This window comes from Eutrema salsugineum, unplaced genomic scaffold, assembly GCF_000478725.1.
Source record: "Eutrema salsugineum unplaced genomic scaffold, Eutsalg1_0 scaffold_2, whole genome shotgun sequence".
In the NCBI taxonomy this organism is placed as follows: Eukaryota; Viridiplantae; Streptophyta; class Magnoliopsida; order Brassicales; family Brassicaceae; genus Eutrema; species Eutrema salsugineum.
In genome coordinates, this window is record NW_006256829.1 from 5,064,262 (window position 1) to 5,083,627 (window position 19,366).

The 19,366-nt window shown below is 37.2% G+C and overlaps 5 protein-coding genes and 1 pseudogene across 6 annotated transcripts; 4 read left to right on the forward strand and 2 right to left on the reverse strand.

The window, feature by feature from the left end:
* The first annotated feature begins 145 nt into the window (after positions 1-145).
* LOC18018122 lies at positions 146-2,750 on the forward strand (annotated as a pseudogene).
* Positions 2,751-3,680: 930 nt separating this feature from the next.
* On the forward strand, positions 3,681-7,281 carry LOC18018123 (cystathionine gamma-synthase 1, chloroplastic). Of its 2 annotated transcripts, XM_024156583.1 has the most exons (12): positions 3,681-3,875; positions 4,698-4,777; positions 4,980-5,083; positions 5,189-5,262; positions 5,424-5,592; positions 5,700-5,759; positions 5,857-6,060; positions 6,162-6,248; positions 6,386-6,493; positions 6,608-6,703; positions 6,789-6,904; positions 7,002-7,281. In XM_024156583.1, exons 2-12 carry the CDS (start codon positions 4,705-4,707, stop codon positions 7,177-7,179), a joined length of 1,269 nt encoding a protein of 422 aa, XP_024012351.1. In that variant the 5' UTR covers positions 3,681-3,875; positions 4,698-4,704; the 3' UTR covers positions 7,180-7,281. The 2 variants fall into 2 exon arrangements, with proteins under 2 accessions (XP_024012351.1, XP_006400054.1); XM_006399991.2 differs by lacking the exon at positions 3,681-3,875 and having other exon boundaries at positions 3,921-4,777.
* A 1,601-nt stretch (positions 7,282-8,882) lies between these two features.
* On the forward strand, positions 8,883-10,739 carry LOC18018124 (SPX domain-containing protein 4). Its single transcript, XM_006399994.2, has 3 exons — positions 8,883-9,376; positions 9,987-10,128; positions 10,194-10,739. Exons 1-3 carry the CDS (start codon positions 9,044-9,046, stop codon positions 10,643-10,645), a joined length of 927 nt encoding a protein of 308 aa, XP_006400057.1. The 5' UTR covers positions 8,883-9,043; the 3' UTR covers positions 10,646-10,739.
* A 175-nt stretch (positions 10,740-10,914) lies between these two features.
* On the reverse strand, positions 10,915-13,031 carry LOC18018125 (pentatricopeptide repeat-containing protein At5g15340, mitochondrial). Its single transcript, XM_006399995.2, has one exon. The coding sequence runs from the start codon at positions 12,795-12,797 to the stop codon at positions 10,926-10,928; it is 1,872 nt and encodes a 623-aa protein (XP_006400058.1). The 5' UTR covers positions 12,798-13,031; the 3' UTR covers positions 10,915-10,925.
* Positions 13,032-14,391: 1,360 nt separating this feature from the next.
* LOC18018126 (lamin-like protein) lies at positions 14,392-15,797 on the reverse strand. The gene is made up of 2 exons (XM_006399996.2): positions 15,497-15,797; positions 14,392-14,951 (listed from the first exon to the last, which is right to left on the reverse strand). Exons 1-2 carry the CDS (start codon positions 15,669-15,671, stop codon positions 14,608-14,610), a joined length of 519 nt encoding a protein of 172 aa, XP_006400059.1. The 5' UTR covers positions 15,672-15,797; the 3' UTR covers positions 14,392-14,607.
* Positions 15,798-16,865: 1,068 nt separating this feature from the next.
* LOC18018127 (tRNA (guanosine(18)-2'-O)-methyltransferase) lies at positions 16,866-19,309 on the forward strand. Its single transcript, XM_006399997.2, has 6 exons — positions 16,866-17,181; positions 17,429-17,876; positions 18,358-18,496; positions 18,596-18,657; positions 18,749-18,887; positions 18,985-19,309. Exons 1-6 carry the CDS (start codon positions 17,046-17,048, stop codon positions 19,120-19,122), a joined length of 1,062 nt encoding a protein of 353 aa, XP_006400060.1. The 5' UTR covers positions 16,866-17,045; the 3' UTR covers positions 19,123-19,309.
* The last annotated feature ends 57 nt before the right edge of the window (positions 19,310-19,366 follow it).

A 19,366-nucleotide genomic window follows, 5' to 3' on the forward strand; every position in this document is an offset into this window, starting at 1 on the left:
ATGAAAAGGAAGAGTAAAAATATATGCTAAATGTTTTACCACAACTACAACGTCTGCAACTGCAAGTGCACTCCTATAAAACCCCTTTTATCTCTTCTAACCATAAGCCGTGAGAAACCCAAAACCACATTTAAAACAAATTAAAATGGCTCTAACATCGTCGTTCCAATACCCAACGACGATCATCTCTTCTGTCTCCGGATTTCATTGCCGTTCCGATCTGCATCGCCATTTCAGCATTCCCACCAGCAACATCGGTGTTGTCAAAATTCAAAGACGTATATGTTCTATGTTTGCTTAATATTTTTATTAACCTCATGAGTCATATAGAACCACAAACAATAATAAAAAAAAAACTCTAAATTTATACGAGTGTATATATATATATATATAAGAATTCAAACTAAACTCATAAAGAAAAAAAGTAGATATGATAATATATTTGTTGTTTTCCATCTGCAGCAGCTGAAAAGGTTAGTATACAATTGGAGGATTTGAAACCTTTGTCCTTGACCTCCTCCGATGGAACCCTAACTGTTCATGCTGGTACGTGATTTCTTACAACCAAAGATACAATAGTTACCAAATTCTAAAAGTAATGGGCCTTAAACTGGGCTAGTCTTATTTTAAAAATTAAAAAATAAATAAAAACCAGAGTTAGGCTTCGTATTTACATTTTTCGTCAACCAGGAAAACTGATTTTTTTTTTCCCATCGATTTTATTATGGTTAGGTGAAAGATTAGGCCGTGGTATAGTGACGGATGCGATCACGACCCCTGTAGTCAACACATCGACCCATTTCTTCAAGAAAACTTCCGACCTTATCGATTTCAAGGTCTGTTTGCTTTTGACTCTGGTGACGATTATCGATAAATTTTATACGTGATGTGTTTGTGTTTTTTCATAAACTTTTACTACTTGTATAGGAGAAACGGACTGTTCGTCATGATTATGGTCGTTATGGAAACCCAACGACTACGGTGCTGGAGGAGAAGATTAGGTCTCTGTCTCTCTTGATTTTATTACGGGCTTTTAGGGTTTAGATGAATTGTTCTATCTACTAGCTAGTGTCTCCAATGTCATTATATTCTCAATTTGATTTCTTAATTTGTTCAGTGCGCTTGAGGGGGCTGAATCAACTGTGGTTATGGCATCTGGGATGTGTGCAAACACTGTAATGCTTTTGGCTTTGGTTCCAAGAAATGGACATATTGTGACAACTAGAGATTGTTACAGGAGGACAAGGGTTTTTATGGACACTTTTCTTCCCAAATTGGGAATCACTGTAAGAAAAAAGAAACATCCAGTTTCACTATTTTAATATGTTCGTTTTAAGCTCCATTGATTTAACCGTTTGTTATGTGTGTGTGTGTGTCCCCAGGTGACTGTGATTGACTCTGCTGACACCACAGAGCTCAAAGCTGCATTGAATAAGCACGAGGTTTCTATGTTCTTCACCGAGTCTCCGACAAACCCGTTTCTTAGATGTGTGGACATTGAGTTAGTGTCAGAAATCTGTCACAGAAGAGGAACTCTTGTTTGCATATAGACGGTACCTTTGCAACGCCTCTGAATCAGAAGGCGCTTGCTCTTGGTGCTGATCTCGTTTCTCACTCTGCTACAAAGTACATTGGAGGCCACAACGATGTGAGTCAAAAAAAACATCAGAGCCTGATAAAAAATGAGACAGTTGTTAGAAAAAGCTGGCATATGTTAATTAATATTTTAAGGCTTTTTCTTGTGTGTGTGTGTGTGCAAGGTTCTTGGTGGATGTGTATGTGGTTCAATGGAACTGGTTTCAAAGGTTCGAGATATGCATTATGTTTTGGGAGGCATGCTTAACCCCGTAAGAAACTTATAAGCTTGATCCTCTCTCTTCTCATAGGTTTCCGTTTTTCCATTTCATCAGAATTTGCTAAAACTTATGGAAAAAATGAATCTTGGTGAAACAGAACGCTGCGTATTTACTCATCCGAGGCATCAAAACGATGCATCTTCGTTTAAAGCAACAGAATTCAACCGCTTTGAGAATGGCTCACGTGTTAGAAGCACATCCCAAGGTTTTATATATATTTTTTCACCCATTCTTTTTTTCAAATATTACACATAATGTATATTCTTTAGCTATCAATTGGTTATTTGAAAACTGATACAATATGATCGTGTTAGGTGAGTCGTGTTTACTATCCAGGACTTCCTAGTCATCCAGAGCATCACATTGCCAAGAGACAAATGACTGGTTTTGGTGGTGTGGTCAGTTTCGAGGTCTAACCAATTAATCACATTTGATATGATCGATGTAATTAACTTTGTTCCATTTAACTAATTATTAATCTCTAAATCCGTTTTGTCTTTCCTTTTTATATACAAATAGATCATCACTGGAGATCTCGAGATCACAATAAAGTTCGTCGATTCTCTGAAGATCCCTTACATTGCACCATCGTTTGGTGGCTGCGAGAGCATCGTAGACCAACCTGCCATAATGTCATATTGGTATTTTTTTTAATTTTTTTTTGAGAAATTAAGGGTTTACTGGTATGATTTTCCTATTAAAACATTTACCATTTTTTGGGGGATAAATTATACACTTGTTTTTTTGGAATTTTTGGGAGTTTGGTTTAGGAATTTACCAGAAGAAGAGAGGCTCACACATGGGATCAAAGTCAACTTAGTTCGTTTCAGCTTTGGAGTTGAAGATTTTGATGACGTCAAGGCTGACGTTCTTCAGGCCCTTGATACCATCTGAAAACGCCGTCGTTTTTTTTTTCCTTCTGTTTAATGTTTGTAATTGGCAAGGCTTAACATTAAAAAGCTCTCGAAATCTCGAAAAAGTTTTCAATTATTTATTCATGGACAAGTTGTTGATTTCAACTTATTGGTCATTAATTTATAAAACAATGACTCTCACCCTTTTGTTAAGAAAAAAAAAATGACTCTCACCAAACCAACAAAATTTGAGAGGCCAAGAAGATATTGTCCATCTTGGATAAACTAACTCAGACAAAACTAAAACATGTCCATCTCATAATGAACTTTGGTTCGCGGTTAAGTGGGTAAAACGTATGTTCCATGTTGAATATATAATCCTTTTGGCTTAATTTTTTTTTTTTTTCATTTCTTTCATTTTTTATATATCTAAGGAAATTAAGTTTCAAACTCTATTTGTGAATTTTTTTACTGAGTGTTCCAATTTCATATCACCTATACATATACAGGATTAGTTGTTACTGAATATTATTTGGATTCGATATCACCATCATCATCATCATCATAATTCACATCTTAAGAACCTCATTCTTTGTAGACCAAAAAAAAAGAACCTCATTCTTTTTTATGCAACGGCGCCGTCGAGGGGATTTTGTTGCCGTCCATCGGAATCCACTATAATCCTTTTGTAAGAACTATATTCTTATCAAAGAATTTGGTCTTACAGTGACTAGTTTTCTCTTAGGATTTGGTATTATTGTAACACATTTGGTGAGCAATGTAATTGAAGATTAAGAGTTTTAATTCCTAATGAGCTTTATATGACAAGTGGATTTAGCATGTCCTTCAATGGACAGATGCCATACTTAAGGGACCAAAGCTTAACACTTGTCTTCACACTTGTCATCTACAATTCATCATCTCCATCTTGATGGAAGGTTTGAGATTGAAATTTAAAGAAAACCAAAGTGTGGAACATGCAAAGGTCCTCTCTCCACCTACCTAGAGATCATACATGGTTAATTTTCCCATCATAAAACTATAACCATAATCACAATACCTAAAAGAAAAAATCATGAGTAAGGGGAGATAAAACCTAAGCTCCTATTTAAAGATCTAGCTATAGTCTAACCGTTCAAGAAGACTTCTCGCTCGATGGACGGAGGTACCTCTTTCTTAAAGATTCTATAGGGTTTATATAAAATTATGTTTACATGGCAGGTTAAATTATGGTTGCTCCTTCTTCATAGTCTCCAGATTGTAAAACGAATCATTTCCTATCAAAATTGGAATAAAAACAATCAAAATAAAAGAGAAAATAATACATGATTATCTTCCATCTTTGGTAAATTGAAAGAGAAGATGATAAAAAAGAAGAAAAAGAGAGAAAGAATCTCGTAGAGAGAGAGAGAGAGAGAGAGAGAGAGAGAGAGAGAGAGTACGGTATGTTTAGTTGGAGATAAGTTAGACTCAAGTTACAAAATGGGCCAAAGTTAAGTTGAGAATAGGATTAGAGAGTGTGTTATATAGTAATAAGTTTGGGTAAAAGTGTTTTGAGTGTAATATTATCTTTGGGTGCGATACCAATACATTGTTATATGGTCGTCCGTTAATCACGTGATAGAAGATTCTACAGCTTTTTTTTTATATTACAAAAAAAAAATTTACTCTATTGAAAAACTCTATCGCATTGGTCGTTAAGCCATTTTAAATTACTAGTAATTAGACCTTTAGAGTTTTCTAAAAGACCAAGAACGCAACAAGGTTCGGAATCGTTCCGCAGGACCGCAGCTGATGGAATCAATCGGTTTGGTCAAAATATAAAAGTATTGCTTACGCGCCATCAGTACTCGTCTTTCTAAACGACCCAAAAATATGAAAATAGGCATTTTACTAACACTATATAAATTGGTGACATTATAAAGACTTTGAGAAACCACCAATTAGTCACAAAATATCAAAAGGTTTATTTTTGGAAAATCTAAAGGATATACATGGAGGACATGAACGATTCGAACCCTGTACAACCATTCTTGAGCTCTGATGGGAGTCTGTCTGTTCATGCTGGTACGCACGACATCCTCTTCCTAATTACTAGTAATATGTTATAGGGTTGGACAGAAAATATAAGTAATATAAGCTATATATATATATATATCCGTTTTGATCTAATTTTTTTTAAAAAATATATATATATCGGAGAAGTATCCCTCTCTTTTATGTTTTGTGCATTCATTTGAAAATGTTTTTATGGTTTGTTTACAATCAGGAGAAAGATTAGGTCGTGGTATAAACTCGAGTTCGATCACGACCCCTATAGTCAACACAACTACCTACTTCTATAAGAACTCTTCGGAGCTTATCGACTCCAAGGTCCGCTTATATACAGCCTTATATATACATGCTTTTGCTTAAATATCTTTGAATATTCAGAGATAAATACTACACTGTGACATAGCTTGACTTTCATTTTTGTAGGAGAAACGGATTGAATGTCACGAGTATACTCGTTATGGAAGCCCAACAACTATGGTACTCGAAGAGAAGATTAGGTCTCTCTCTCTCTCGCTCTCTTTCTCTTTTGATGTCTTTGATTACTGTCTGTCTCTCTCTCTCTCTCTCTCTCTCTCTATATATATATATATAGATTGAGTGTTGTTCTTTATTAACTGTTCCTTTTATATATATGTATGCTGTCTTCATCATCGATCAGTGCACTTGAAGGTGCTGAATCAACTTTGGTTATGGCATCTGGGATGTGTGCAAGTACTGTTATGCTTTTGGCCATGGTTCCTCCTGGTGGACATATTGTCACAACTAGAGATTGTTACAAGGAGACAAGGATGTTCATGGAGTCTTTTCTTCCCAAATTGGGAATCACTGTATGGAACCAAAAAAAAAAATTCCCCAGTTTCATTACTATCTATCTGTTTCGTTTTGAGATCCATCGACTAGACCCTTTTGCTACGTGTGTTTATGTATGTTCCAGGTGACTCTGATTGATACTGCTAATATCTCAGGGCTCGAAACTTTAGTTAACAACCATAAGGTATATATAACCGTAATATAACTTATATATCAAAAATTTATCCAAATTAATATGTATATGTGAATTTTAATTTGTGGTATCTGTTTGAGTCATTCAGGTTTCTATGTTATTCACCGAGTCCCCAACAAACCCGTATCTAAAATGTGTGGACATTGAGTTAGTGTCAGAAATCTGTCACAAAAGAGGAACTCTTGTTTGTATAGATGGTACCGTTGCAACATTTTTGAATCAAAAGGCACTTGCTCTTGGTGCTGATCTCGTTCTCCAATCTGCTACAAAGTACATTGGAGGCCACAACGATGTACGTAATAACAACAATCAGAATCCGGAGTCTTATTAATTCATTAGTGCTTGGTTACTCGGAAGATGATTAATATATATATATGTGTGTGTTCCATGTAGGTTCTTGCTGGATACATATCTGGTTCAATGAAGATGATTTCCGAGATTCGCATTTTGCATAATCTTTTGGGAGGCACGCTTAATCCGGTAAAAAAACAAAAAATGACTGATTTCTCCTCTAATTAATGCCTATATGATCATCATATGTCTATTTATAAAAACTTGCTAAACCTTTGGATAATTGATAATTGGGTCTTTGCCAAAAAAAAAAAAAAAATAAACAGAACGCCGCATATCTACTCATACGAAGCATGAAGACGATGCATCTTCGTGTAAAACAACAGAACTCAACCGCGTTGAGGATGGCCCAAGTTTTAGAAGCACATCCCAAGGTTTTATAATATTTATTCTTTCTTTCTTTTCGATACATACACAATATATTATCTAGTATTAATTAATTTGATGTCACGAATTATTGATTAACCGATTCAATATGATCGTGTTAGGTGAGTCGCGTTTACTATCCGGGCCTTCCGAGTCATCCCGAGCATCACATAGCTAAGCGGCAAATGACTGGTTTTGGTGGTCTTGTCACTTTCGAGGTACGTTAAAACTTAAAAAAGCAATAATCATTATTGATTATTCTCAAAATGTGTTTTTTTTTAATAACTTTTTATCTGCAAATAGATTGCTGGAGATCTCGAGACTACGTTCAAGTTCGTCGATTCTCTGAAAATCCCTTACATTGCAACATCTTTTGGTGGATGTGAGAGCTTCGTGGACCAACCCGCCGCTAGGAACTGGTACGTATATATGATTTTCCACTAAAGCATTGATAACTTTTGTGTGTTCGTTAATTTGTGGTTTATACACATGTTTTTTTTGGGTGTTTTAATTTAGGGAGGTACCGCAAGAGGAAAGGCTCAAATATGGACTCAAAGACAACTTAGTTCGCTTCAGTTTTGGTGTTGAAGACTTTGACGACTTGAAGGCTGACATTCTTCAGGCTCTTGAAACCATCCCTGCCAAAACGTCATCGTCTTTCCTCCAGAACGGTGCCGTTTCGACTAAAAACTAGCTGTTAAAGACTTTACGCAAACGCAGCCGTTTTCATTTCCCGTATCTGCCCCGTTCATTTAAATTGTTGACATTTCTGATATTAAATAATCCTAAGATGTTGCCAAAAAGATACTACAGTAATAAAAACTACAGCTCCCTAAATGTTGCACGTATGATATATTTTTACATCTTAAAAACAAACTCTTAAACAAATCTTATCACATGCTAAAACATCTTGAATTTCAGGACTTGTCAAAACTTTGAAGAAGTATGATAAAGGTAAGATGTTTATTCTTGGTCACACACTTTAGCCCAATGATAACCCAGAGTCGTGACTATAATAACATCAACAATGAATTGTATAGTTTATCATTCACAAAGTGATATAATAAAAGAGTATAAAAGAATACGGATCCGTTGCTAGTTATACGTTAATCAAAAAGGAATCTCATTATATGTAAGGCGAATCTTATTATATATTGGAATATAAATCTTATATACTGGAATATAACCCATGTTATAGGGTTAGTTTTTCTGCATATTTTATTGCTCTGTTTGCCCGTTCAAGCTCGCCGAAGGCGCATCTCAGGTGGACGATCTGGTTAAGAGCCAATTTAGAGAAAAGTTCAATAATTTTCTTTTTTTTTTTTGAAAGAGAAAAGTTCAATAATTTTCTTTGATTACAATATGTTATGTCATGGACCTTTCCTGTACAAATATGAAATATATGCATAATCACTGCACAAGTTGATGAGTGTAAAATTTAATCAATGCCGAATAAAAAGAAATAGAATCACTTATAATGAGAAATCTAACGATTCGTTAATGCTAATATTTTTCGTCCAGTCAATTTAATCTAACACTTTTCTTTTTCTTTTTTAAATCTAACACTTCCTTGTTGGAGAATCTCAATATTTTATACTGAAAAAACGCGGCAATAGCACAAATAAACAATAGCTTGATCTTTTTTTTTCAGTATATAACTAAAACTACATAAATTTTCATGCGAACCAAAAATCCTAATGCATAGGAAATTAACATAAAATCCGACGTCACTCAACCAACGGCAAATTGAATCTCTACAAAATCTAAGTCATATATTAGTATAACTCCAACAAATACTCCTTCGTTTTACATGATTAAGAAGATGATGATGATTGATGGACTATTAAGAAATTGCTAAAATGATATGTATTCTACGATGATCCAAACCATACGTTTGGTATCAAATATCATTGATTGCTTAACCGACATCGATCTCTCTAAAAACTATTACTACCATGTTATTGTTTCATGAATAACACATTCTGATTTTTTGTGATTAATATTTGCTGAAACCGGCGGGCAATCTATTATTATGTATTGACCATAGAGCCCGTAATGCAATTTCCAAGATCGGATTTTCAGTAAGTGACGAGCGGTTCATACGTGAATACATTGAAGATTTTTATTTTTGTTTTGTCAACACACTGACAGATTTAAACCAAAAAAAAAAAAAAATCATATAGTAGTTAGCCCGAAAAATGTGAAATTAATCTGCTATATAAGTCGTCAACAAAGAAAAACACTACTAATTTAATCCATTTTTCTATTCGATAAAGTAATTTGTATATAAGAAGACTTGAGAAAAAAAAAATGCAACCAAATAAAGAGACCGTCAATGGACAGTATATTAATTAAATCGAAGCCATCCACGTCAACTTCATCAGATTCGCTCTATCTCTCTCTCTCTCTGTGTAAAGAAAAGAAGATTCCTCCTCGCTTTCTCTCTCTCGCTCTAGATATACATGCCAAAGCACCGTTCTTAATTCTTATCCGGTCCCCAGAAACCATCGCGATCTCCGTCTCCAAAGCTCTCAGATCCAACGAGTATTTTCTACCCTATGAAATTCGGCAAAGAGTTTCGAACCCACCTCGAAGAGACCTTACCTGAGTGGCGAGACAAGTTCCTTTGCTACAAGCCCTTGAAAAAGCTTCTCAAGTATTACCCTTACTCCTCCTCCGATTTAGGATCCGCGATTCCCGATCAGATCGATTCACGCCCGGTCTTTGCCGACACTACCAACACATCTTCCGTCGCCGACGACGTTGTGCTTCCCGGCGTCAGGCCTACGGAAGATCTTCAGGGTTCGTTTGTGAGGATACTTAATGAGGAGCTTGACAAGTTTAACGACTTTTACGTCGATAAAGAAGAAGATTTCGTTATCAGATTACAGGTTTTTGCTCCTCACTGTTTGATTTCATCCATCTGATTCTCCGATTTCGTAAGCTTTAGGATTTGAAGTTAAGTTGAGAATTCTGTGTGAACTTAGGTTCATGTGACTGAAGAGAGATGCTGCAGATTTCTGATTCAGAGCTCAAAAAGCATTCTATAGAATTGGATCGATGTTCAATAGGGTGATGATTAATCTCGAATCTTAGAAACCAATTGCCGGTAGTTTAGTAGCCTGAAACCAAATAGTTCTAGTGATGATCTCTAATCAAAGATTCCTCATGTCATAAGGCCCCTTAATTCCTCTATCGGATCAGTTTCTGTGTGCTTCAAATAGATTCTATATCCCTGGTTCTTAATGTAAAAGCCAAGACTTTCAAGGCTTGTGTCGTTGAGAAAGTAAAATTATCGGTAATGTTTCTGTGATTTGAAGTTCTTGAATATGGGCTTCTTTTGGCTGGATTGTATAATGATATATCACAATTTGAGTAATGGTCTATGATTCTTGGTCATCCTCTTGCTCTGCTTGTTTGACCACACTTGTTTTCACGCACGCGGTTCATCTGATTGGATTTTGTTTAGGTTCATCATTGTATTATCTATATTGCAAACAGGAGCTGAAGGAACGAATCGAGAAAATTAAGGAGAAGAACGAAAGCGAGTTCAGTGAAGAAATGATGGATATTCGCAGAGACCTTGTCACCATTCATGGCGAGATGGTGCTCCTAAAAAACTACAGTTCCCTTAATTTTGCAGGTATGATATGCTTAAATTCATATAAAGAAATCTTGTTACACGGGCTAAAACATCTTGGATTTCAGGACTTGTCAAAATTTTGAAGAAGTATGATAAAAGAACAGGTGGACTTCTACGTTTGCCTTTCACACAGCTTGTTCTTCATCAACCTTTCTTTACAACAGAGCCACTTACAAGGTTAGTCCGTGAATGTGAGGCGAATCTTGAGCTTCTCTTCCCATCAGAAGCAGAAGTTGTAGAGTCTTCTACCACAGTGTCAACCTCACATCAAAACAACTCACCAAGAATCTCGGCCCAGACTTCCTCAACTCTCGGCGATGAAAATCTTGATATATATAGGAGTACACTCGCTGCAATGAGAGCTATACGAGGTTTACAAAAGGCCAGCTCGACATACAATCCTCTATCATTCTCATCGCTTCTTAAGAACGAGGATGATGAGACCGTAACAGCTGAAAACTCTCCAAACTCTAGCAAAGATGAATCAGACGAGGAAGATACTGGACCTTCCCACTGATCAGAAGACAATCATGCTCCTTCTGATCAAGATTTTGAAAATTTGCTTCTTACCATCTCCCTAACTTGTCATAAAATTAACACATTTTGCGTTTTTTAACCCCTGTCCCAATCTCAGTTTAGTTCTTTACATTTTGCAGAGATCACGTCTTCTGTATGCATTTGAATTGTAGAACAGTATGTTCGATTAAAATTTGCTCCATGTCCCAACCTTGTCTCATTTTGCAAATTGGTTTGAAAAATAGTCTCAAGAACCGAAATTTTCTAGCCATTTGATCTGTTCACCAGTAATCGGAACAAGAACAAGAGCCTCCCTTGAACTGATGAAACCTATTTCTATCTCTGATGATGATTTCTCGGTCATAGATCTTTGAAACAATCTTCATAGCCGAATGACAATCCCGACATATCCTCAGATTCTTGAAGACATAAAGAGGTGTCCTCGGGTTTGTTTCCAGAAGCCCGAAACAGACGGCCAATTTCTCACTGTGACAGGACAAAGCTTGCTCGTTATCCTCCAAGTCACCCTCCGATGGAGATATCAGGCCAGAGACACCAGGGACATAACCAGCTGATCTAATGCGTTCAATCACTTCATTCAACTTCAAGTAGATCTCTTTCGTTCTCGGGTGTGATCTATCTCCTGAACTAAACCGATAAATTGAGCCGTTCAAGTGAATGGAACTCATACCAGGTATTTTCTTCAATCCTTGGTTTCTCATACTTCCTCTTAACCCATCTACAACGTCACTCCTTCCTTCTGCTGCATACATGTTGGATACAAGTATTTGGTATCCCATGTTGTCTGGACTCATCTGAACGAGCTCTCTTTTAACCCGTTCAGCTATCTCCAGCTTTCCATGGACACTACACGAGCCTAGAAGCGAACCAAGGACAACTTCATTCGGAGGCACTGGCATTTTCCTCACCAAAGTCTCTGCTTCTTCAATACGACCAGTTCGCCCCAAAAGATCAACCATGCATGCATAATGGTCAACCTTGGGTTCCAAACCATAGAACCGGAGGCTGTGGAAAAATCGCCACCCTTCTCCTACCATCCCCGAGTGGCTGCAAGCACTTAAGACAGCAGTGAAAGTTAACTCATCTGGCTTCACCTCCCTTACCATCTCTGGGAACATGTCAATCACCATTCTACCTTTCCCGTGCATTGCTAACCCGCTAAACATTGCGTTCCACGTGACCACATTCCTCTTACGCATCAACCTGAAGACTTTAATGGAAGAATCAATGTTTCCGCATTTGGCATACATATCAACCAATGCGGTTCCCACCATGACAGGATCATAACTCTCTTCCTCTTCCATTATCATTGCCTTCTTCAACGCATACACATGAACCCATCTTCCAATCACCAGGTTTCCGGATTGTGCACAAGCCGATAGCATCGAGCAAAGGGAAACGAAATTCAAATCATGCCCACACTTAAACACCATTTCCGCCAGAAGCTCCAATGCTTCACCTGTAAACCCAGCTCCCAAATACCCAGCAACCATAACCGTCCAAGCAACAGCATTTCTCTCAGGCATTTTGTCGAACACCTCTCTTCCTCTCTCCAACCCCTCCCATTTCACAACCGTGTCCATAACCACCGTCCATGAAACAACGCTCTTCTCCTCTAACACATCGAATATGCGTTTGACTTCGCCCACGAAACCACATTTCCCATACATGTCCATTAAGGCATTACAAACCTTTACACTAGTCAAAAGTCCCATCTTTAAAGCAAACCCATGTCCTTGAACACCGAACCCCAGATCTTCTAACTTAGAACACACGCCAAACAAGCATACTACAGAAACGTCATCAATCTCTACTCTTTTCCTTGTCATATCCACGAAGAGCTTCATCGAATCAACTAAGAATCCGTACCGGGAAAAAGATGATAACAAAGTGGTCCAATCCACATTGTCTTTCTCTAATAGAGGAATTTCGTCGAACAGTTTACGGGCAGTAGTCATATCACCAGATGCTGCGTAAAACTGAAAGAGCTTGTTGCTAAGGTACGACCTCGGGACTTTCGTCAATCCTGAAGTGGTCAAAACGGCGTGTAGTTCCTTGCCGGGACCGAGAAACGAGCGGTGCGCGCACTGTCGGAGAAGGAAACGAACGTTTTGGTAGGATATGCATTTCATAAAGATTATGATCAAATGCTCCTACTTTTTTTTGTTTCTCTATTCCTATAATTGATAGAATCTTCTAGCTATTGCGTTGGATCTTTGCGCTCGACGGTTTGAACTTCTCGTCTTGTGTTGAATTTTCCCGGGGAAAAAAAAAAATCTTCCTTTCATCGAAATCGGATGGACTATAAAGTTTCCATCTGATATCAGTATATCACTATATCCACATTTGGGCAATAGATTAACGTCTAAATTGTCGCTGACAAAGACATACAATGAAAACTGAAAATTTGTGTATTTGGAATAGAAAGAAAAAAGCAAAATAGATTGCCCAGAATCTTCATTATATCTATCTACAAGTCTCAACGTCCCCACCAATCAACATCATCATTTCATATTTTTTTAGGGGTCCATATGAAAATTTTTACCCTCCAAACAACATTTTACAACATTTGTTATTTCGTTTCATATTTCAAACATATATAATTCAATCCATTTGGTAATAGATTTGACAGCTTTATGAAAGGGACATGCGGTAGTTGGATTTGATAATACAATACGAGATATGACAGATAAACCCACATGGAACAGATAAGCCAAAATACAGAACGAACATTTGAGATAAAAATAAAATATCTGTTTTTATAATTTAAACACAATCCGGATACACTATTTTTTTCTCAACAATCCACACAACCAGTGCCGTGTAGGCCTGCGCAAAAAACCCGGATCCGAATATCTGAATCGGAACCGAACCGAAATGGATGACCGAATCCGAACCAAAATTTTTAAAAATATCCGATGGATCTTAAACTCTTATACCCGAAGAACCGGAATCGAACTAGTACCGAACCGAGAACCGATTGGATACCTGAATTATCCAAAGTATAATTATATATCCTTCTAAATATTAGTTTTTTTTTGGATATTTTTGATATTTGGTATATATTTCTGGTTTTACAGATATATTTTCTTTATTTTTGGGACTTTTGGGTATATTTTTAAGTTTTGATATATATATTTTTGAATTTTTGTTATTAAAAAGGTGTGAGTTGAATTAAAAATTTGAGGCAAAAGATCCTGATCCGATTATCCAAACCGGAACCGAACTGAAATAAAGGTATCGAACCCGAACCGAAATTTATAAAAATATCCGATGGATCCTAACTTCCTCTACCCGAAATATCCGGAATCGATTGGTTCCGAACCAAAACCGAACCGAATATCCGAATCCCCAGGCCTAGTGCCGTGCTTAGAGTGTTAGGGGCCTAAGGCAAATGAAAAGAAAAAATTTTCATTTTACTATAATTATTCTAAAAAAATAGAAATTTTAAATAAGATTTAAATATTATTTTATAAGATATTAGAGATTACTAATATTTTTTTCTTAATTTATAATAAATTTTCAACCATAAAAAAATAACACAAAAAATACATATCAACCAATATACTAAACAAGAATAAAAAAAGTTAGAGGCCCTAAAACTTGCTTATTAAGGCAAATGCCTTATTTTTTCTTCATTAAGCACGGTTCTGCACACAACTCATTCACTTGCATCAAAACCAAAAAAGAAAGAGAGATTTTTTCGAATCTTGAAGAAAATTTCAGTAATTAATTTCTCAAATAAATCAAATACAACTTTTTTCAACAATTGATTCGGAGACACAAACAAAACAAAAGATTAGAACCAACAATCCAACATTACAAAGATAAAGATCTCAACTGATTTCACTTACTAAATTAAAAGCTTTCCCTGAAAAGAATAAGAGGTTTTTCAAATCGAGATTGGATCCAACTAAAGTCTCTGAGATCGGTCACTACCATTTACCACATCATTAAGAACGCATCCCACATTGTCGAAACAGAGAAAAGAGCAGCCGGAATCATGAACTGAGCGAGACCTGTGACCATGGAAACTGATCCAACGTTCTTGACAGGCGCAGATTTCGGTGGAGGAGGAAGTTTCTCGACTTTAACAGCGAGCTTCATGCCGCCGTAACAGCCACCCTTTCCGTCAAGTAGATAGTAATGCTTGGTCACATTGAGAGTAACGACGTCTCTCCCAGCTCCACGTGTCCAGTTTCGGATAGGATGGTCGGAGATACAGCTTTCATAGTCGGTCTTGTTTACTTCAAGAATGTTGTGTTGGTTTCTGTCGAACACGAAATCTGACGAGAGACCACAAAAACATATTCTTGATTAGAATAACCAAGATCATACTTTTGGATTTGGGCTATAATGACAATGGCTTATTCAAGATCTTGGTACGGAGTCACTAATATCAGGACTGACCCATGATTCAAAATTTGAGCTATACTGAAAATGTCTGACTAAAGATTTAAACTTTAACCAGTGTGACAAAGTATGATTACTATTTATCAGACAATGAACAGAGAGAGAAAATGACATGGACTTCACGGTGTCTCACTCAGACAACCTTTCAACAGCGTGTTTCTAATCAGATCTGGACTAATTAGGAAACATTTACGAACAAAACCCAACAAAAATGTGTTTTAATAGACACAGCACTGATGGTCCTTTCAGCGAATTGAAGGGCATTTGCAGAAAACCGGAAAGCGAAGAACTTTGAAATAAAAGGTTGAAAAGTTTGAATCTATTACCAGACAGTTAAAGCGAAACACATTACAAATCAGATCTAACATAGACAGAGCGAGAGTATAAACATGTAGAGAAGGGAAGCGAGAGAGCATACAGAGCCAGTCTCCGAGGTAGAAATGCTTTCCCTGAGCCCAGATGGTATAGTTAATGTTGGGATTCCAAAACTTGTTGTCGCCGACTGTATACTTCTTCGCCGTCACTTCCGGCACCGGCGCCGCCACTACAAAAGCCAGTATCACCGCCGCAATTAACACCGTGAATCTCGCCATTTTTCTCTCTATCGACACACTCTCTCTCTCTCTCTTTCTAGACTTATTAGTTGCGCAATTTGTGATTTAGAGGTGGACTAGTGGGTTTTCATAGCCAAATTTTTTTCTTTCCCTTTTTCAACTGCTGTTGCTGTATAATGGAAAAAAATATATAAATATACTATTTAAGCAAATATAATAACCATTCACTCATTTAAATATTAATAATAATTTTAAAAATATTCAACCGCGTTTGCTTTTATTCTGCGGAAGACTTGCTGCGTTAACTACTTTTGGTGCGGCACAAACGCGTCTTTATTCAACGAAGTTGCGAATTTTCTAAATATTTGTATTTCTTGCTGTTTCATTTCTGAATATTTGTATTTCTTGCTGTTTCATCTAGATTTTGACCTCCAAAAAACAATGTTACATGAGCTATTATAAATTTATAATTTTGCTTAACTTATAAAAATTATTATCTGACATAAATAATTAAATATATATTAGAATTCACAGATTATGGAGATTTTTTAAAAAAGAAAAAGAATCCAGTCAAGGTTGAGCTGACAAAAAGCATGCTTAGTTATAAATCCCAGACATATCCAGAACATCACGCTGTATGCTTTATTTTTATTATTATATTCGTCTAAGTTATTATTGTAATACTTTATTTCACATTATCAGACAGATTATACGCTTTCTGCATGTGATCATATGGTTAACGTTCCAGCACACTTTTGTTTCTCGGCCCCTCATTGGTTGCTCGATTTTCCAAATCATAATTTATGCTATTTGAATTTTTCCTATATAATACCAAATAAACAATTTTTTTTTTTGTACGGCATCTTGAAATGGGCTTTTAAATTCTGTATCGCTTACATATCCTAGGATGTTATTCAACTAGATAAGCCGAGAAAAGCAGTATCGGCCTATCAGGCTGTTTTGGTTAGCGAAGAACCAGAAAACGAATTATATCTGATTTCTTAAACCGGATTGGTTAAGAGAGGGTAAAAATTATAAACCGTTTGGGACGCGGAGCTAGCTAACCACCGATTCGCCAAACATATTTAATGAGCCAAAAACAATAATGGTGCGCATCAGTAGGGCCTAAGCCCAAAACTCACCAAAACTAGCTAGTGATTTTGGGCCCAATTGAAAAAAACCGCGCATGGGTTTCATTTTTCTTTTTTCTTGAAGAGAGAAAAAACGTTGCGAATCGGTGAACATTATCTGAGCTTGGGATTCTCAGAGAGACATTCAGTGGTGGTGGAATCAGTGAAGCATCGATCGACTGTCTCTCTGCTCTGTGATTCTCTTCTCCATTTTTGGTGTTCTTTGAAGCTTAATCTCGAGAGCGAGCTCTAAATCTCAAGCTACGACTCTGCCACCAAACACATGAACTCCTGCAAAACCTTATTCCGTGGTTCCTTCTCTTCCTCTCCATTCGCTCCTCTTCGAAACCCTAATTCGTCTATCCCCTTTGTCTCGCTTCGCGCTTTTTCTTCTCTTTCCGTTCTGCATCCAAATCCATGTACACACTCTCACTCTCTCTCTCCCATCTATGTAGTGCATTGTTTTCGTCTGTATAAGGTTTTGAACATTCTTCTGTTCGTCGAACATTTGGATTTCGATTTTCGTTAATTGAATTTGGTGTTTCTTCCCCAGTAAATTATCGAGACTTGATGATTCGAGATTTAATAATATGGTCTTCGTTTTCTTTTAGTCGTTTGATTTCAATTAGAAACAAGTTGATATTGATGCGATTTCCCACCTAACAGGCATCGGAACAGCTCGGTGCACTGTCCATGGAGCTGCGGCTCTTTCACTGGAGAGCTTCACGGAGAATTCGCCCAGGGAACTTCCTGTGAGTGTGAAGGAATTGTTGACAACCAGTCGTGATGACACGTCAAGCATGATGAAGATGGAGCGGAGATGCTCCTTAAGCCAAGGTGAGGGTGATCATAGAGGATCATGGTTTCCTTACGAGGACAGGTTCAAGTGCGGTGACGTGCACCTTAGCAGCCGTGAGGTTCTGGAGGCGGTGAGCCCTCACATGATGGAGGAGAGGTCAGATAGGTTCAGGCGTGTGGTGGAGAACAGAAGCTTCTCGGTGTGTCTTGTGGTTGAAGGTCTCTCTGATATTGGAAACATCTCTGCTGCTTTCCGCTCTGCGGATGCGTTAGGGATTCAGTCCGTGCACGTTGTTTCAATTGACAGCTCCAAAAGGTGCTTTTGAGGTTGGGATTTTTATGAGTGATTCTTTGAATTTTATGTGCAGTGACCTCAAGTCCTAAGCTGGCGATCCAAGTCTGTAGAATTATTGATACAAGATTGATCATAAGTTTGGCAGTTATGTTTCTTGGTTCATAGGATGGAATAGTGAGGATTCTTTACATTTTCTTCATGAGCTGGAACCTACACGGTGCAATAGAGTACAAGGTTAAGTCGTAAATTAGCGATTGAAATCTAACAAGTTCCAAGTCCTCTTGAGTACAAGAATGAGCATAAGTCTGGCATTTCTTTTTAGTGGTTCATACGATTGAATGGGGATTCTTACATTTCCTTGAACTGTGTAGTGACACGAGAGTCATAGGCGAGAGATCTGAAGAAAATATTGATGATTAGTTGCCGACTAAAATGTTTGATTGCATTGTGCGAATTATTTGCCTGTCTCTGTGTGTGAATGTGTATAATTATGTATGTGTAGGTATAGGAACAATCGCCATGTGAGTATGGGAGCTGAGAAGTGGCTGGACATTGAGCTTTGGGACACACCTAAGGAGTGTTTCCAAGTATTGAAGTCTCGCGGTTACAGGATCGCCACAACTCATTTGGGAATGGACACGGTAAACTCCCAAAGATTCGTTTTGGTCTTTTTCTCTCATCACCTAGGTAAAGACAAGTGTAGTGATGACACCTTTTTCGATGGTAATATTATCTCATAGGTTTCCATTTACGATATGGACTGGTCATGTCCAACAGCGATAGTTGTTGGAAACGAGGGCAGGTGATATCTATCATCATCTCTCAGTTTCAAAGCTCGCGGTTTCTTAATCTTTCTTATATGGATTTCTTCTTTTATCTTGGGAAATCTGCAGTGGAATAAGTGAAGAAGCGTTGAAGTTATCAGATCTGCATTGTAGTATTCCAATGAATGGAATGGTTGATTCCTTCAATGTCTCAGTGGCTGCAGGGATTCTGATGCACCACGCAGTCTGTGACCGAAGCACTCGTCTGGTACAAAACAAATTGACACAGCTGCAGATTCTTTTAAGTTAGCTTTCATGTTTTTATGTTTTAGTAACCCTTTATTTTTTTTTGTGTTTTCGAACAGGGAAGTCATGGAGATCTGTCGGAAGAAGAGAAAGAGATATTGATGGCTGAGTTTTCACTTCGTCACAGTAGAAGCTCACTTTGCATTGCTTCCGAGTTCGCTAAACGTAAACATCAACAACACTCTACTTCCTTCTAATTTCCAAACTTGTTCTGTTCTTCGTTTTCTATCTGTTTTGCGTCTTATGGGCTTTGGTTTGCATGTAATTTAAGGTTTTAATGGGCCATTACTGGGTATTAAGATCTACCTTTTTGTTCCAAATGTAACACTAGTTCTGTTGGTACAGGTTTTACCTCCATTTTTATTGAATTAAAAATTCAATACATTCTTCGGTTATTAATTTAGTTTACTTATTTCTATCAAAAACGGTAAGTTTTTACAT

Excerpts from the sequence above, each read along its gene's own strand:
- LOC18018123 (XM_024156583.1), top strand. The coding sequence starts at position 4,705 with ATGGAGGACATGAACGATTCGAACCCTGTACAACCATTCTTGAGCTCT. Across the intron at positions 6,249-6,385 it reads TGGGAGGCACGCTTAATCCG|AACGCCGCATATCTACTCAT; the intron begins GTAAAAAAACAA and ends AAAAATAAACAG. Across the intron at positions 6,905-7,001 it reads CAACCCGCCGCTAGGAACTG|GGAGGTACCGCAAGAGGAAA; the intron begins GTACGTATATAT and ends GTTTTAATTTAG.
- LOC18018124 (XM_006399994.2), top strand. The coding sequence starts at position 9,044 with ATGAAATTCGGCAAAGAGTTTCGAACCCACCTCGAAGAGACCTTACCT. Across the intron at positions 9,377-9,986 it reads ATTTCGTTATCAGATTACAG|GAGCTGAAGGAACGAATCGA; the intron begins GTTTTTGCTCCT and ends TATTGCAAACAG. Across the intron at positions 10,129-10,193 it reads CAGTTCCCTTAATTTTGCAG|GACTTGTCAAAATTTTGAAG; the intron begins GTATGATATGCT and ends CTTGGATTTCAG.
- LOC18018125 (XM_006399995.2), bottom strand. The coding sequence starts at position 12,797 with ATGAAATGCATATCCTACCAAAACGTTCGTTTCCTTCTCCGACAGTGC.
- LOC18018126 (XM_006399996.2), bottom strand. The coding sequence starts at position 15,671 with ATGGCGAGATTCACGGTGTTAATTGCGGCGGTGATACTGGCTTTTGTA. Across the intron at positions 14,952-15,496 it reads CTACCTCGGAGACTGGCTCT|ATTTCGTGTTCGACAGAAAC; the intron begins GTATGCTCTCTC and ends GTCTCTCGTCAG.
- LOC18018127 (XM_006399997.2), top strand. The coding sequence starts at position 17,046 with ATGAACTCCTGCAAAACCTTATTCCGTGGTTCCTTCTCTTCCTCTCCA. Across the intron at positions 17,182-17,428 it reads CGTTCTGCATCCAAATCCAT|GCATCGGAACAGCTCGGTGC; the intron begins GTACACACTCTC and ends CCCACCTAACAG. Across the intron at positions 18,497-18,595 it reads CTCATTTGGGAATGGACACG|GTTTCCATTTACGATATGGA; the intron begins GTAAACTCCCAA and ends ATTATCTCATAG.